This window comes from Moschus berezovskii, chromosome 24 (assembly GCF_049115385.1).
Source record: "Moschus berezovskii isolate FMDL1 chromosome 24, NW_MosBer_1.0, whole genome shotgun sequence".
Lineage (NCBI taxonomy): Eukaryota > Metazoa > Chordata > Mammalia > Artiodactyla > Moschidae > Moschus > Moschus berezovskii.
The window spans coordinates 43,859,790-43,871,913 of NC_142483.1; the positions used below are offsets into that span (position 1 = coordinate 43,859,790).

At 49.5% G+C, this 12,124-nt stretch overlaps 1 protein-coding gene across 1 annotated transcript in view; it reads right to left on the minus strand.

The window, feature by feature from the left end:
• SRGAP3 (SLIT-ROBO Rho GTPase activating protein 3) overlaps positions 1-12,124 on the minus strand; it is a 251,993-nt gene that overhangs the window by 7,612 nt on the left and 232,257 nt on the right. Inside the window, exons 19-21 of the mRNA XM_055414378.2 lie at positions 4,913-5,093; positions 3,527-3,676; positions 1,159-1,486 (exon numbers count right to left, since the gene is read on the minus strand). Of these exons, the coding sequence (XP_055270353.1) occupies positions 1,159-1,486; positions 3,527-3,676; positions 4,913-5,093 (659 nt within the window). The remainder of the gene's footprint in view (positions 1-1,158; positions 1,487-3,526; positions 3,677-4,912; positions 5,094-12,124) is intronic.

Here is a 12,124-nt window from a genome sequence, read left to right on the forward strand (position 1 = left end):
CGTGATGCCATGATCTCAAAGTGGAGCTGCAGAGAGGCGCCAGGAAGCGTGGACAGTGGCGGGGCAGGGGGGCAGGGAGTGATCACTTTTCACTTTGTCTGAATGAGACCGTCCCACCTTGGATGTGTGTTTCAAGGTCCCCAACCCCCCTCTTCACAATAGAATCCTCACCGCCCCAAAGATTCTGATTGTCCCTCTTTTCTAAACAGGGAGAAAACATTGGGAAGGGGATACATAATGGGCTGCCAGCCAAATTCCATGGAGCAAAGTGGAAACTTGAACTATGATAAAACTGTCAAAAACACATGAAAGTAGTTATGCGAATTATTAAACAATTCAAACAAACTGTTTAGTAACAATTTCTTAAATGAATTTGTGTGCTTTCTTTGGCAAGTATACATGAGAAACACAGGTTTCTCATCCAAATTTTTAAGAAGTTATCTAATAAAACAGAAAACTCGAAGCACTTTGGAAGAGCATGGAACATTTTCTGCTTCCAGCTTCAGCTATTTCATCCTGCCTACCCTTTGGATCTTGGTACTGTCCTCCCCAGAGACATCTCTCACTGAGCAATCCGCACATTTTAGGTTCTCAGAATGCAGAGTTCCACTCCTTCAAGACTCCTGACCCAGCTCCCATTTTCACAGCTGTGTGTGTTGGTGGTTGCCATCCCTCTCTTCTCTAAACCCTAAGCTCCATGTGGGCAGGACCTGTGTCCACTTTAGGTCATTATTATTTTCTCAGTGCCAGCCAGTGATTGAGCACAAGAGATGCTCCATCAGTATTCATCAGTAAATAAGTGAACAAATGAATCAGGGAATAAATGAAAAGATGAACAAATGAAAACATGAATAGCACAATCTTGCCATCTTATGGAGACATCTGCCACTACCACATCCCCTATCTGGGAATCCCACCTCCAGCCTGGACACTGGGGCCTTGAGTCCTTACAGGAGCCCTAGTCAGGAGCTACACCCATGTAGCTTCCGCTCCCAGGGGGAGGCCAGCAGGGGGACAGGAAGCCAGCTCACTATCTATCCTGTGTCCTAGCTTAGTGTGACCTGGCGTGAAGGGCGAAGTGACTCCCCAGTCTGCAGGGACCCACCCCTACCCCTCTGGGGGTGTCAGCTGGTACGCCTGCTTTCTGCTGGCCCTTACTTCTGCCAGGGCCTCGGCCTCCAGGGACTTGTGGTCCCCCAGGCTGCTGTGCCTGGTGGACCCGCACGTCGACCGCATGCTGTGCCCTTCGGAGAGCGCCTTCTTGTCGGGGTAGTTGATGCTGCCGGCACTCCCGAACGTCGCCATCCTCCGCTTCTCGGGACTCTCGATCCTTCCCCGGGTGAGGGGGATTTTGTGGGGGCTGCTGGGGCAGGCGGCGGCCCGGGGTGGTGTGTCTATGCTGGGGCCCAGGCCCCGGGGCGGGCTGTGTGTGTCGCCCCCGCTTCGGCGCCTGGGGATGGCTGCTCCGTCAGATCGTAACCGCACTCTGCAAAGGAGCCGGGGGCAGGGGCATGGGGCAGAGGTCAACCCTGGCCGGTGTCACATGGGTCAGCCAATCCCCCAGAGTCCAGACATGCTACACACTAGTCTAGGGAGTGGGTATAGTAAAGCCTCATTCAGCCAGACTCGCAGATTCTGCAGTGAAGGACTGTCTGAGCACAGAACTCAGGCCAGCAGGTTTAACCTGCACACACAAAGGAACTGTGCCTTCTGCTTCTAAGCTGCAGTCGGTGGTGCTAATTACACAGCGAATCTCATCTATATGTTAAGTCAGGGCCAGGAGGATCGCAACCTGAGAACACTTTGCTCATGGTTAGTTGGGTTCATGATATGTTTTTAAGCGGTTTAGATGTCTCCATGATTCCAAAGGGCTTCTGATTGGTTTGAGGCATTGAGGCTTGACTGTACCACAGTTACCAGCTCCCTGCAAGCACAGCAGGGCTCCCTGGGAACTCAACACAGCCCAGTGTTGTCACCCTCCCCCAATCTCCCCAAAGGGCTGTTTTCTATGAGGCTTTTCCAGACCTTGAACATTTCCAATCATTAAGAGGAAAACCTGTATCACTGGAATGCCTTGTATACATTTGGGTAGCTTTCACCCTTCAGGGAGGCTGTGGCAGAGGGAAAAGGCCTAAAGTATCTATCTGGAAGGCAGATTCTTGCGCTGTCTCTGTCACTGACTATCCAGCGACTTCTTTCAGACCCACTTTATTCATCCGTTGAATGGGTCTAATATTCCTCACCCACCTTCAAGGGAGGTTCAGTGGGTGGCAGACCACTCTGGAGTGGTTCTACCCACCGGGGATTCTGCTCCAGCCTAGGGAGGTCAGCAGAGACCTGAAGGCACTGTTGAGGAGGAAGGCTGGGAGGGGTGAGGGGGTGGGGAGGAGGGCCAGAGTGCGGGGTGGATTGTGACGGGGATCAGGCTCAATGCAGTCAGCAGTGCTTCACACCCTGTGCCACCAGCCAAGCTAAGCACTGCCTGCGGTCACCCCAAGAGGCCAAAGCATTGGTGTTGGAGTGGAAGAGTACTGGGAAAGAAAGGAGAAGAGGAAGGCAGACAGCGGAGGACAGAGGGAGAAGGAAATTGAGGCAGGAGAAGGTACGGCCCCCTAGATGTCAGGGGACCTCAACTCTGTCATCCACCTACCCCAACCATACACTTCCCCTGATTCTATCTGCTGATTATCAACACCCTGAACTGAACAGAGTTCGCTGAAGTGAGGTACTGGGACTTCTGCTGAAATAAATTCATAAACCTAGGTTCCTACTGCAGCTGACTTCTCTGGCTCTGTCTACAAGCACCCAGCACGTGGGTTGATCCCATGACCTCTCCACCAAAAACAGACACTATGACATTTTGAGAATCTGATTAAGAAAGCAGTGAGAAACTGACAGCTTTTCTTTTCTTCTCTTTTCCTTATTTTTTTTTTTAAACCACCAAGTGCTTTGGACTCTACCTGTAGACAGAGTGAGGAGCCCAGCTTCTTACCTGGCAGAAAGGTCATGTGACAGCCCCGCCCACACGGGAGTGAAGAACTTGGCAAACATACTCCCACCAAATATGTGGGTGGAGCCGAGTGTCAATTTCCCCCCACGCAATGTGTGTGAGACTTCTACTTACGTGGTGTGCTTCAGCGAGTAAGAGAGCTTTACATTTTAAAATATAGCAACTTAGGTTTTCAACAGAAAGCGGGGAGGAGGTGTAAGAGCTGGAGAGAGAGGAAAAGTACTTGCCAATTTGTAACTCTCCCTCCCCCGTGTTATCAGTATTTTAAGTAAAAACGATTGGTTGCCTGTATACGTCTTTCCTCTTTCTCCAGCTTTGTCCCAAGCTGGATCGCTTTTCTACCTGCCATTCGGGAGGCCAGTTCCAGCCAGCCCAGCAGGCGTGCCCAGCGTCACATCCTGTGGGGAACAAGGGGCCACGACAGCCTCCCTCTGTCCCTCCCTTGCCCTTCCTTCTCCCGAATCAGACCCGAATGGGCACTGCACGAGCAGGAAAGAATGAACCCCAGTTTCCTACCGGCCCATCACCCCCCCAAAGCCGTAATCCGAGATGTGCTCCGTGGGGGACTGCAGGTCGTTTTTGGAGGAGGCCTTGTCGTCCAGAAGCGGCCCACTGCTGGCCTCACTGTCGGCCTTTTGGCTCAGGCTGTCCGAGAAGGCGTCGTCCCTGGGGAGAAGGACAGATGGGAGCTGGGAGGGTCCCAACAACCCGGAGGTATTGAGACCTGAGGGGCTGGATCCACACCCACAGCTCGTGGTTGCGCCACTGCCGCTTCCCCAGCAGGAGGCGCTCTGGGGCACCACTCTCCCCTACCTGCTCCTCCCGTGGACTAAAGGGGTCTCTCCAAGCTGCTCTGGGCTGGGACAAGCTGAACGCGGGAGGGTGTGGAGGAAAAATGGGGGAGTGGGCCTGCAAGCTAAGCCCTGGGCACTGAGTCTCATGTGGCTCGGGAAGCAGCAGCTTGGGGTTCAGCCAGGGAAGAGGAAGGCATTCCCATCCCTCCCCCACCCTTGGATTTAGACAAATGTGAAGGGGCTGGAGCTTGTTGGGGTGCTCTGTCCACCGACCCCTGCTCCCTCTCCCTTCCTCTGTCCTTCTTCCTGACCTTGTCCTCAGAGGCCTGGGGACGTCAGAGGGCCACCTAGGGTTCTGTTGTTTGCCTGACCTGGACTTTTCTTGGTCTCCAGAAAAGTCTCGGTCTACTCTGCTGTCAAGATGTATGCCTTTGGCCCCCTCCCCTTGAGGCCCAGCCTGCAGCCTGGTAAGTCAGTTCAACCTGAGCCGGCCTGGAACTCAGAGGGAGTGTATACAGGAACCGTCAACGCTTTTCCAAAAATGGAAGGTGTCGACTTTCTGGGCCTGATGCTGGGTCTAAGTGTTTGGGATGTAGAGCTTTTTTCTTTTTTTTTTAAGACCTAAAATTATTATTATTTTTAAAATAGTACCCTCCTAGCTGGAAATGAGAGGATGATTGTTTCTGCCCCTCTCCTGGGAGAGCTATCTCAAGGTAGAGAACAGTGGGCAGTTAAGAGGGCAGTGGGATGGCCACTGGGTTACAGTGGAGGCCCTGAAGGGCAAAGGTATATGGCAAGATCCAGTGGGCACTGAGAACCAGAGTGGGTGATAAATGCCCTGGAGGCTGTCAGGTGGGCCAGGATGGCAAGCCAAGAGCACCAAACACTGTCCCTGTGGACCGTGAAGTATGAGCAATTTGCTTATATGTTAAATGGATCACCATTCAAAGGAAGCTGAGACATAAACCATTCTCACAGAATACCAAGTGTGTCACAGCAGGGAGAGCAAATCGCTGGCATAAAATCCAGCGCTGCTGTTCCTGCGCCCCTTCCAGACATCACTAATCCATCATGACACTCTCCACAGAAGGTCCCAATGCCCACTCACATGTCCTGTACAACTATGTACTGATGTGGGATGAGCCCATCCACGCCGTTGTGACGACCCTCCCACCAGTCCTCGGAGGCTCGGTGGTACAGCAGCAGTGAGGCTCCCTTCTTGAAGGACAGCTCCCGTGGGGACCGCCCCACGTAGTCAAACTTGGCGATGGCCTCGATCTGCTCCACTTCTGGAAGGAAAGCAAGGCAAGAACATCCATGAGGACAACAGAAGGCAGCCCAGGAGCCTCAGTCAGAGGGCCCTGGCTTCTGTCGGGCAGCGCAGACAGAATGCCTGGTGAGAGCAGCATGAGCTGGGCCTCAGGATACTGGGCTCTAGGCTCAGATCCACTCCCTGTGCTGTGACCTCAGGCAGGCCATCTCACTTCCCAAAATGGAAAGTGGGGTTGAAATACTACATCCTTACTTTCCACTGCCCCTTTTTAACATTTTAAAAATGATATAAGAAATTTCTTTTTCTTCTGTCCCTTAAATACCAGCTCTGTTTCCATTTTCCCATGAACCCTTTCCCTCATTGTTCATATATCACACTGTTGGTGGTTCTTACCTTTAGGAGGTCAAACAAATGTTGCATGTGGATTCTCTTCCATGTAAAATGTTGTACACAATTTTTAAAGGTTCCCAGAAGCTTCTCTCCAGAGCTCATTGTTATAGACTGAACTCTGTCTTCCCCCAAATCCATATGTTGCAGTCCTAACTCCCAATGTAATGGTATTTGGAGATGAGGTGTTTAGGAAGTAGTTAAGATTAAGTGAGGTCATAAAGGTGGGGACCTAAAATGATAGAACTGGTGTCCCTCTGAGAAGAGGAAGAGACATCGGAGAGCTCTCTTTCTGTCTCTGCATGAGCACAGTGGAAAGGCCATGGGAGGACACAGTGAGAAGGCAGCTGTCTATAAGCAAAGAAGAGAGGCTTCAGCAGAACCCAACCTTAACGGCACCCTGATCTTGGACTTCTAGCCTCCCGAACTGTGAGGAAACACATTTCTGTTGTTTAAGCCACTCAGTCTGAGGTAGTCCATGGTGGCAGCCTGAGCTAACATGCTCATCCACAAACTCAATTTGGGGGGACGGAGAATTCTTACTGGAGTTACAGGTCAAGCATATCTCTTTGCATACACACATCTCCCCATCAGAGCTGTATTCTTCTCTGGTCAGTGACAGGCCCTGCCTGGGTTAACCAATGAGAACATAGTTCTTGTCCTTGAAATACTCCTACTGCCCAGCTCTGTCACCTCGTTTGTGTGATCTCAGGCAGGTTACATAATTTCTGTACACCTCAGTTTCCTTTAGAGGATTAAACAATAAAGCATGAAAGAAGACATACAGATAAGCAACATGTATATGAAAAGATGTCCAATACCATTAATCATTAGGAAAATGCAAATCAAAACCACAGTGAGATATCAGCTCACCCCTGTTAGAATGGCTGTTACGAGAAAGACAACAAAGAAGAACTGGTGAGAATGCAGAGAAAAGGGAACTTGTGCACTGCTGGTGGAAATGTATACGGGTGCAGCTACTACAGAGAACACTACGGAGGTTCCTCAGAAGATTAAAATCAGCACTACCATGGGATCCAGCAATTCCACTCCTGGGTATTTACCCACAGGAAATGAACACATTTAACTTGAGAAATATGGCACAGACCCCCATGTTCGCTGCAGCACTATTTACAATAGCCAAGATATGGAAGTAACGTAAAGGTCCATAAACAGATGAACAGACAAAGAAGATTGGTGTGTATAAACAATGGAAAATTATTCAGCCATAAAAAGATGGAAATCCTGCCATTTGCAACAACATAAATGGACCCTGAGGGCATTCAGTTCAGTTCAGTCGCTCAGTTGTGTCCGACTCTTTGCGACCCCATGAATCACAGCACGCCAGGCCTCCCTGTCCATCACCAACTCCTGGAGTTCACTCAAACTCATGTCCATCGAGTCGGTGATTCCATCCAGCCATCTCATTCTCTGTCGTCCCCTTCTCCTCCCACCCCCAATCCTTCCCAGCATCAGAGTCTTTTCCAGTGAGTCAACTCATCGCATGAGGTGGCCAAAGTATTGGAGTTTCAGCTTTAGCATCAGTCCTTCCAATGAACACCCAGGATTGATCTCCTTTAGAATGGACTGGCTTGCCTGGAAAATCCCATGGATGGAGGAGCCTGGTAGGCTGCAGTCCATGGGGTCGCTACGAGTCAGACATGACTGAGCGACTTCACTTTCACTTTTCACTTTCATACATTGGAGAAGGAAATGGCAACCCACTCCAGTGTTCTTGCCTGGAGAATTCCAGGGACGGGGGAGCCTGGTGGGCTGCCGTCTATGGGGTCACACAGAGTCGGATACGACTGAAGTGACTTAGCAGCAGCAGCAGCAGCAGAATGGACTGGTTGGATCTCCTTGCAGTCCAAGGGACTCTCAAGAGTCTTCTCCAGCACCACAGTTCAAAAGCATCAATTCTTTGGCGATCAGCTTTCTTCACAGTCCAACTCCCACATCCATACATGACCACTGGAAAAACCATAGCCTTGACTAGATGGACCTTTGTTGGCAAAGTAATGTCTCTGCTTTTTAATATACTATCTAGGTTGGTCATAACTTTCCTTCCAAGGAGTAAGCATCTTTTTAATTTCATGGCTGCAATCAGCATCTGCAGTGATTTTGGAGCCCAAAAAAATAAAGTCTGACACTAGTGAAATAAGCCAGACAGAAGACGACAAACACCTTATGATCTCACTTACATGTGGAATCTAAAATCAGAAACAGAACTCATTGATACAGAGAATAGACTGGTGGTTGCCAGAGGTGAGAGGTGGATGAAATGGGTGAAGGGAATCAAAATGTACAAGCCTCCAGTGGATAAATAAGGCATAGGATGTAATATTCAGCACAGTGCCTACAGTTAATAATACAGTGTTGTATATTTGAAACCTGACGAGTTGACTCACTGGAAAAGAGTGATGCTGGGAGGGATTGGGAGCGGGAGGAGAAGGGGATGACAGAGAATGAGATGGCTGGATGGCATCACCGACTCGATGGACATGAGTTTGAGTGAACTCCGGGAGTTGGTGATGGACAGGGAGGCCTGGCGTGCTGCTATTCATGGGGTCGCAAATAGTCGGACACGACTGAGCAACTGAACTGAACTGAACTGAAGCGAGTAGATCTTCAAAGTTTTCATCACAAGAAAACAAAATGTAACTATGTGTGGCGATGGATGTTAACCTGACTTATTGTGGGGATCATTTATATATATATATCAAATCATTATCCCATATACCTTATATTAATAAACTGTTATATACCAATATATCTAGATAAGAAGAAAGACTTCAATATATTAATAAAAAGAGAATATGTGAAAGTTCTCAGCATATCACAGACATACATTAAGTATTCAGCTTATAGCGGCTCTTGAAATTATAATTACTAGTGGACATGAATATGAGCAAGCTCCGGGAGATGGTGAAGGACAGGGAAGCCTGACATGCTGCAGTCCATAGGGTTGCAAAGAGTCAGACACGACTGAGTGACTGAACAGCAACAAAAAACAACAATGGCTTTAGCTTATAGGGTGGGACTAGACAAAGAAATCTGAGCTGCAGAGAATTTAAATGTTTGCTCAAGACCATGCAGCTAGTGATCTTTGGGAAGGAGACGTTCAGGGGAACAGGACAGTTATTTATGCCTAGTTTATTTAACCTGTGTTAAAGTCGTCAGAGATGCAAATGGGTAGAAATGCTGCATAGAAAATGGGCCATGTATAAGTGTTACCGTGCTTGTATTTTAAAGCAAGCACAAAGATGTTTAATACCATAAAAAGAAGACACATGCATGTACCTATATAAATAGACAAATCTATTAAATGCTAATAAACAAAAGCGTGGTGGCCCCTGCTCTCTCTAGCCTGCAGATATCTTCCCTGTTTTGAGCCTCCATTGGGACTTTCTCTTCTCTTGTCCTCATGGATTATCTTGATCCTGTCCGTGCAGCCATCCACCTGTCCGTCACGAAGCTAAGCCAACAATACCTGGCTTTACCACATTTTTGTTTTTAACCTGTGTGACCTTGAACAATTTAGTTCTGTTTTCTAAGCCTCAGTTTTCTCATCTGTAAAATGGGGACGATAAGAATGGCACCCACTTTATAGGGTTGTCATAGGACTAAACAAGTTATTACACATGAACAGCTTGTAACAATGCCTGGAACACAATTAGCTTCATATGAGATGTAGTTGTTGTTATTAATACCAGAGTTAATGACTCCAAAGGGCCCTGGACAGCATGGGAGTCATCTCTCCTTGTTATTCCCCACCCCACCCACGCACGTTAGATCTCTTCTCTATAAGTAGCTGGCTAAAGAAGACTGGGCCGGCGCCCCCATGAAATGCAGTGGCCTTTGGGTGGACCCAGTCCTCAGTGCCTGGGACAGTCTGCTGTAGACAGCAGGTGTCAGACCGTTAAGCGAGCTTTCCCCAGCTGATTCCCTGACAAGTGTCTTTGCAAGCTATTCTGACAAAGTTGACGCAAAATGACAGACTGGCTAAATGGGTCAAATAAACTCAGATCTTGACTCAGAGTCACCTTCTCAGTAAAATGGAGAGATCTCTGTACTCTCTGCTGCATCTTTGACTCTCACACCATCCCTATGTTAGCAGCATCTAGTAACCTATGTGTCTGCCTGGCTTTAGAGAGGGAAAGGCCAGAAGTTTGCAAGGCCAAGAGCTGAACCCCAAGGGCTAGGTGCTTCTGGGTATGACCGCAAGGGCTTCTTCTGAGCCCACCCTTTGACCTCCTGAAGGAACTGCCCAGGGCGGAGACTTGCTCAACTCCATCGGCTCCAGCAATCACTGGTGGTAGACTGGAGTGGGGGGCGGGGGAGCAAGGAGAAGTGGAAAATGTAAGGGGGAGAAAAGAAGAGAAGAAGAGGAGCAGAGCTGAGCTGCTAGCTGAGAGAAAGTTCGTGTGTTTGCAGATGTCGCTGTGTAATCGTGTGGGGTAGAAACAGGGATGATAGCTACCATTTATTAGGAAGTCTGTCATTTGGGTTTATCACACCTAAAATAGAACAGCTTACCAACTCTCCCACACACCCCTCCCCAAACTTGCTTCATCCCCTTGTCTTCCCCATGTTAGGAAACAGAACCACCATCTGCCCACTCCCTCAGGGCACAGAAGCTAAGTCATCAGCATCTCCGTCAAACTGTCCCCTGAATTTGACCAGCCTCACCACCTCCAATGCCACCCCCTCCTGGCCGGTCCAGACACCGCTGCCCTTCTACCTGGCCACCTTGCCTTCATTCTTGCTTGGTAGAGGCATTTCTCCCCACGGCAGCCGGAGGGATCTTTTAAAATCATACATCACATCAGGAGACTCTCCCGTTCAGAGTCCTCTGAAGGCTTCTCTCTGGGGAGTGAAGCCTGCCAGGGGTCCTGAGGCAGCAGGTAAGCCGTGCCTACCCATGCCCCCTGTGCTCTCTGTCCGCCTCTCTCCTTGGTCCTCGTGCCCACAGCACCTGCCACTCGCAGTGGGGAGACCGGGCGGCCACACGGTGGGTTCAGGCTGACCGACAGCGACCTGAGGCCCCAGGAACACTGCAAGGGGGCACCTGACCTGCTTCCCTACGGACACATCTGCCTCCACCAGCAGCAGCCCCGACAGGTCTCAGTGCTGAGAAATCAATCTATCTTGTTGGACAAGAGGTGTTTTCCCCCAGTAGAAGTGGAAGAAGAAAGCCTGAGAGCAGGATCTAGAACAAGAGCTGCAGATGTGTGCACACACACATGCACATAACCAGGAGTCAAAAAGCAGCAGCTGGAGAGAACTAGAAGGGGGCTGTTAAGAGTGGTGGAGGGAGAGGGAGGACTCGAGGGGGCAGGAGAGAGAGGACAGGGAAGAAGTGCAAACCGCTGCAAACAAACAGAAGGCGGCAGCCTTCATAGCTCCTAAAGCAGGCTCTGCAGGACGTTTATCTCAGCTCAGGGTGGCTTTAATCGCTAAGAATTCTAGCAGAGCTGAACATTATGGCCCGATTTACTTTCCTGCCCTACGACCCAGGCCTGACCTTCACCTCCCTCTCTGGCCACAGTAACTGAGTCTTGCCTGGGTGCATGACGCAAGGCAGTGTGATAAGACTCCAACCAAGGAATTCTACTGGAATCATTTTGAAACGGAAGCTCTTTGGGTAAAAGGACAATGAAAGCCTGGAACTGTCAGAGACCACCACCAAAGGAAGATCCCCCCGGAGGATGAAGTCGACACAGGGAAGCAGAAGAGCAAGGTGGAGACACATCCCTGACAAGACCAACTAAGCTCCTGGATCCAGCCATGCCTGAAGCCATGCCTACCCTGGGATTTTCAAGTATATGATCTGAATCCCTTTTATACTGACATCAGATTCAGTTGAAGGCTCTGTGACTGGCAACTGAAATAATCCTACTAGAATATGAAAACCCATCTATGTAAGAGTCTTGCTTCTTACACCAACTCCCAGGAAACTTATGAGTACATCCAGCTCTCCTGACCAAAATGGTGGCTGACAGGGCCTAGGACTGCCCCCAAGAGAAACACAAAGGACTGTAAGAAAACTACTAAATAATGATTTTTAAACAGTGAAACTATCACAGGGAGAAAGGAGGACTGTGTTCAGTCAACACAGGGCAGCACTGGGAGTCTCAGGCCCGAGGTACCCTTGGTTGCCCAGGCCCCTTCCTCCACTAAGAAAATATCAAAATTATATCTTATGACTGCACTAATATAAAGATGAAAATAATCCAGGCTCATATTGTTTTTAAAATTCTTATTTTGAAATGAATTAGAACATTCTCATGGGCCCTGAAAGCAGCACTGTGGGTCCTGGGCAGTGGGTCTGATCTGCCTAATGGAAACGCTGGCCTCAGGCCCAAATCATCTAGACTGCTCGGCTACACAGTTCATGCTCCCCAGAGGTAAGTCCGATGCCATTTCCTTATCTAGAAGCGGTGGAAGGTCTGAGGAGTCGCTCAGAGCCCAGGTCGGCCTTTCTCCCTCTACCTGCACACATTCGCCCGGGTTACCACTGTCTGGACTCGTCTTCGGGGAACCCACTGCTCTGGTCACTCCTGCAGTCTGGAATTATCACCCTGCATGGTGGGGAGCTGCTCTCTAGCTGCCAGGTGACAAGACCAGAAGCACCTTGATGACCACGTCTGGTTCCTTGTG